Genomic DNA, 4,158 nt, shown 5'->3' with positions numbered 1-4,158 from the left:
ACAAAGAACGTATTATGTTTACAAACTTCCGGGGCATTCCTTGGTGGGCAAGCGTCTCAAGAAGAACAGACCGATCAACCGAGTCGAATGCGCCTCGGAAATCCAGGAATACTAGAATCGTGGGTCGCTTATACGTATGGCGTTGTTCTAGCACCTGACGCAGTGTGAAGATTTGGTCAATACAACCCCTACCAGGCCGGAATCCCGCTTGCTGCATCGAGTCAGTGTCTCACGAGTTACCGTAAGGCGACGAAGCACAACTGACGCCAACAGTCTCGTTACAACCGGGGTCAAGCTGATCCCCCTGTGTTAACCACACTCACTACGCGCCCCTTTTTTGAAAATGGGCACTATCACCGATTCTCCCCAGTTGTCTGGGACAGACTCCTTTTCCAAATACAAGGTCGTGCCACAGGCAAAATTCCCTGCCCAGTACCTTCACGAATTGATGTGTAAACTATCTCACAGCTTCCAAACACAGAACTGTTTCTGAAACCAAGACAATCTTTCACCCTTCACCCCTTGTTCATGCGTTTCGACGTCGTCGATCATACTTTCATCTTCCTACTTACCGTTATCTTTTGAGGGAGTAAATATTCTTAGCAGTTTATACCATAGGTTTCGTAGCCTATGTTCTTCAAATCTCAGGAGAAGATTGGAGTAACATTTCTTACTTTTGCACATGACTTCGCCTTCGTAAGGATGTCACTTGTCTTGATAAGCAGACAAAGTGCTGTAATCCGGCATAGTGATGTGTCGGAGGTCCGGTATGATTGAGTTGGATGGGAGCACTTCAGTAGCTGGGTTTGGTCAGTTCGATTTGGGAGTGGTTAGTCACTCACGAAGGGGTAATCATAAGCCACACATAGCAAGATGAGCCGTTCGAAATGCAACCTCACGTCTCTCGATCACTTTCAATTTTCCCTTTTGATGCCTCCCAACATACAGCGAAGATCTGACTGGGTGCACGTGATACATCAATCAGACACCTATTGGTACTGTTTTTCGAATATAATTGTTGATCAATGTGAATATCATCCATGCTATGAAATCCATCATGAAATTTGTGGTAATGGAGCGCTCCGTTTGTAAATACCGACCGAACCAAGATTTTCTCACACTTCGAAGAAATGATTGCTCTTCGAGGGTGTTCCTCCGAGAATTATTAGGATTGAAATAACTAGGGTACCCTTATCCACTTTGGAGATATCAGTTACATCACTGAGCCACTAATCTTCCCGTGTATCACGCACTAAGTGCTGATTAACGGAAAACTCTATAAGAGGCTGTCACATGTTTGGAGGGAAGGGGAGGGGGAGGGGGGAGTACGGCACACGCAATATGTTGACGGACTGTGATGAGTTCGTGGGCTACTGTCCAGTACGTTGGTTATTACAACCATTAACAAAATAGTATATTAATAGGGCATGGGAACTTATTCACCCTATGTTGGTACCGTCCTGAAGAGACTAGGCCTTACCGTGTTGTTATGGTTTCTGTGCCTCCACGGCCTATTGGGCTGTACTGGGGGGTCCGAACGACACTCACAGAGTCTCTCATACCAGGTTGGTCAATGGGTAGAGATCTTCTGCCTCTTCTGCCCCCCAGGTTGGGAGTTGGAACATCTGTGGCAACTTGTTCTGTAAAAGTGGAAACACTTGCATTTCCAGCCAGACACCGCTGCCTTGCGGTCAGGTTTCTGAACCAACGGTTTTGGTTGAGAATCCTAGTTGTCCTCCTTCTAGGTGTGGGCCCCCTGACAGAATCCCAGCCCATGTACAACAATGAATTGCATGCACAGGTAAACTTATGCCAAACCGGCCGTCGCGTGGTGCCATCAGCCGGGTTGCCTTACTCGCTGCATACAGCAGGGCGGGTAAGTGGAAACAGGCTACTGCTGACGCCTCCTTTCTCTCTCTCGCAAAGTGCTGTAATCCGGCATAGTGATGTGTCGGAGGTCCGGTATGATTGAGTTGGATGGGAGCACTTCAGTAGCTGGGTTTGGTCAGTTCGATTTGGGAGTGGTTAGTCACTCACGAAGGGGTAATCATAAGCCACACATAGCAAGATGAGCCGTTCGAAATGCAACCTCACGTCTCTCGATCACTTTCAATTTTCCCTTTTGATGCCTCCCAACATACAGCGAAGATCTGACTGGGTGCACGTGATACATCAATCAGACACCTATTGGTACTGTTTTTCGAATATAATTGTTGATCAATGTGAATATCATCCATGCTATGAAATCCATCATGAAATTTGTGGTAATGGAGCGCTCCGTTTGTAAATACCGACCGAACCAAGATTTTCTCACACTTCGAAGAAATGATTGCTCTTCGAGGGTGTTCCTCCGAGAATTATTAGGATTGAAATAACTAGGGTACCCTTATCCACTTTGGAGATATCAGTTACATCACTGAGCCACTAATCTTCCCGTGTATCACGCACTAAGTGCTGATTAACGGAAAACTCTATAAGAGGCTGTCACATGTTTGTAGGGAAGGGGAGGGGGAGGGGGGAGTACGGCACACGCAATATGTTGACGGACTGTGATGAGTTCGTGGGCTACTGTCCAGTACGTTGGTTATTACAACCATTAACAAAATAGTATATTAATAGGGCATGGGAACTTATTCACCCTATGTTGGTACCGTCCTGAAGAGACTAGGCCTTACCGTGTTGTTATGGTTTCTGTGCCTCCACGGCCTATTGGGCTGTACTGGGGGGTCCGAACGACACTCACAGAGTCTCTCATACCAGGTTGGTCAATGGGTAGAGATCTTCTGCCTCTTCTGCCCCCCAGGTTGGGAGTTGGAACATCTGTGGCAACTTGTTCTGTAAAAGTGGAAACACTTGCATTTCCAGCCAGACACCGCTGCCTTGCGGTCAGGTTTCTGAACCAACGGTTTTGGTTGAGAATCCTAGTTGTCCTCCTTCTAGGTGTGGGCCCCCTGACAGAATCCCAGCCCATGTACAACAATGAATTGCATGCACAGGTAAACTTATGCCAAACCGGCCGTCGCGTGGTGCCATCAGCCGGGTTGCCTTACTCGCTGCATACAGCAGGGCGGGTAAGTGGAAACAGGCTACTGCTGACGCCTCCTTTCTCTCTCTCGTTGTAGGCTCAGCACTTAGAACTGATGACTCCGTTCGTCTTCCATCGGTTTTGCGTGCAATATCTGCTCGTCACATAGCGCCGACATTCTCAGGTATCTCGATATCAATCTTTAAGCTTCAACGGCCGTCTATCCTACCCGCCTTGAATGTCCGCTCTCTGAAGCAAGCGGGACAACAGACTGCTCTTACTCTCACACTAGACTCGCTTGGCATTCGTGTTAGCTGTGTCTCAGAAATGAGTATTCAAGATTGAAGCACAGTGATTGAGCTAACTGCCTCATCACTCTCCACTCGCTTCCAGCTGCGTACCTATGGCGATCCAGAGGCTGCTGCGGCGGAATGTACAGAAATTCGTATCGTCCCAAGTCACCAGGCGGGAGTATCCTTGCTGTTGATAGTCGCCTCTGTGCGGTTCGTCTGGCAACGTCTGTGAAGGAGTCTCAGGCGGGAAGCTAATCTCTCTCTGTTTGTCGTATCTCCTTACGGTCCAACTGACTGTAGCTTTAACACCCTCAAAGACTAGTTTTGACTCACTGAATGCCCTTTTGTTGCGAGCTGCAAGCTCAGATGTCGTGGTGGTTGCCGGAGATATGTATGCACAAGTAGGGAGGCCTAAAGCATCTGAGACTCAGTTAAGGGGTCGACGTGGATTGGACTCAGTACGTACGGACAGTGGTGAACGGTTGCTTCAGTGTGTTGGTCGCAGGCTGTTTTTATGCAACACTACTTAAATATCCGAAGTTGTCTCGCCACATGGTGTCTTCAACGGCGTGCCGGTCACGCCGGCTGGCCACCTGCTACCCCCAATCCAAAAACCTGGCCTTCAACAGAAAGGTGAACCGTAAATATGGAGCCGCCTTCAGTATCAGAAGTGTCCGAATGCATTTCTCTACTCAAGCGTTATCGTGCTGCTGGTCCTGACGACCTTCCACCTGCTCTTTTCAAGGATGGCGATGGATTCCTCAGCTAGTGCCTGTCTAGCCTATTTGGGTGTATCTGGGAGAAGGAGACCGTCCCAGACAACTGGGGTGAATCGATAGT

General features: G+C 48.3%; 2 protein-coding genes across 2 annotated transcripts in view; one reads left to right on the top strand and one right to left on the bottom strand.

Moving 5' to 3' along the window:
- T265_04173 (hypothetical protein) overlaps positions 1-217 on the bottom strand; it is a gene marked incomplete at both ends in the record, with an annotated part of 1,981 nt that extends 1,764 nt beyond the window's left edge. The window contains one exon of the mRNA XM_009168843.1: positions 27-217. Within this exon, the coding sequence (XP_009167107.1) occupies positions 27-217 (191 nt within the window). The remainder of the gene's footprint in view (positions 1-26) is intronic.
- T265_04172 (hypothetical protein) overlaps positions 1-4,158 on the top strand; it is a gene marked incomplete at both ends in the record, with an annotated part of 34,690 nt that overhangs the window by 9,794 nt on the left and 20,738 nt on the right. The gene's annotated exons all lie outside the window — the stretch shown is intronic.

The sequence above is a fragment of the Opisthorchis viverrini genome, assembly GCF_000715545.1.
Source record: "Opisthorchis viverrini unplaced genomic scaffold opera_v5_67, whole genome shotgun sequence".
NCBI classification, from domain to species: domain Eukaryota; kingdom Metazoa; phylum Platyhelminthes; class Trematoda; order Opisthorchiida; family Opisthorchiidae; genus Opisthorchis; species Opisthorchis viverrini.
Note: the sequence above shows the minus strand (reverse complement) of the source record. Positions and strands in the feature narration are given on the sequence as shown.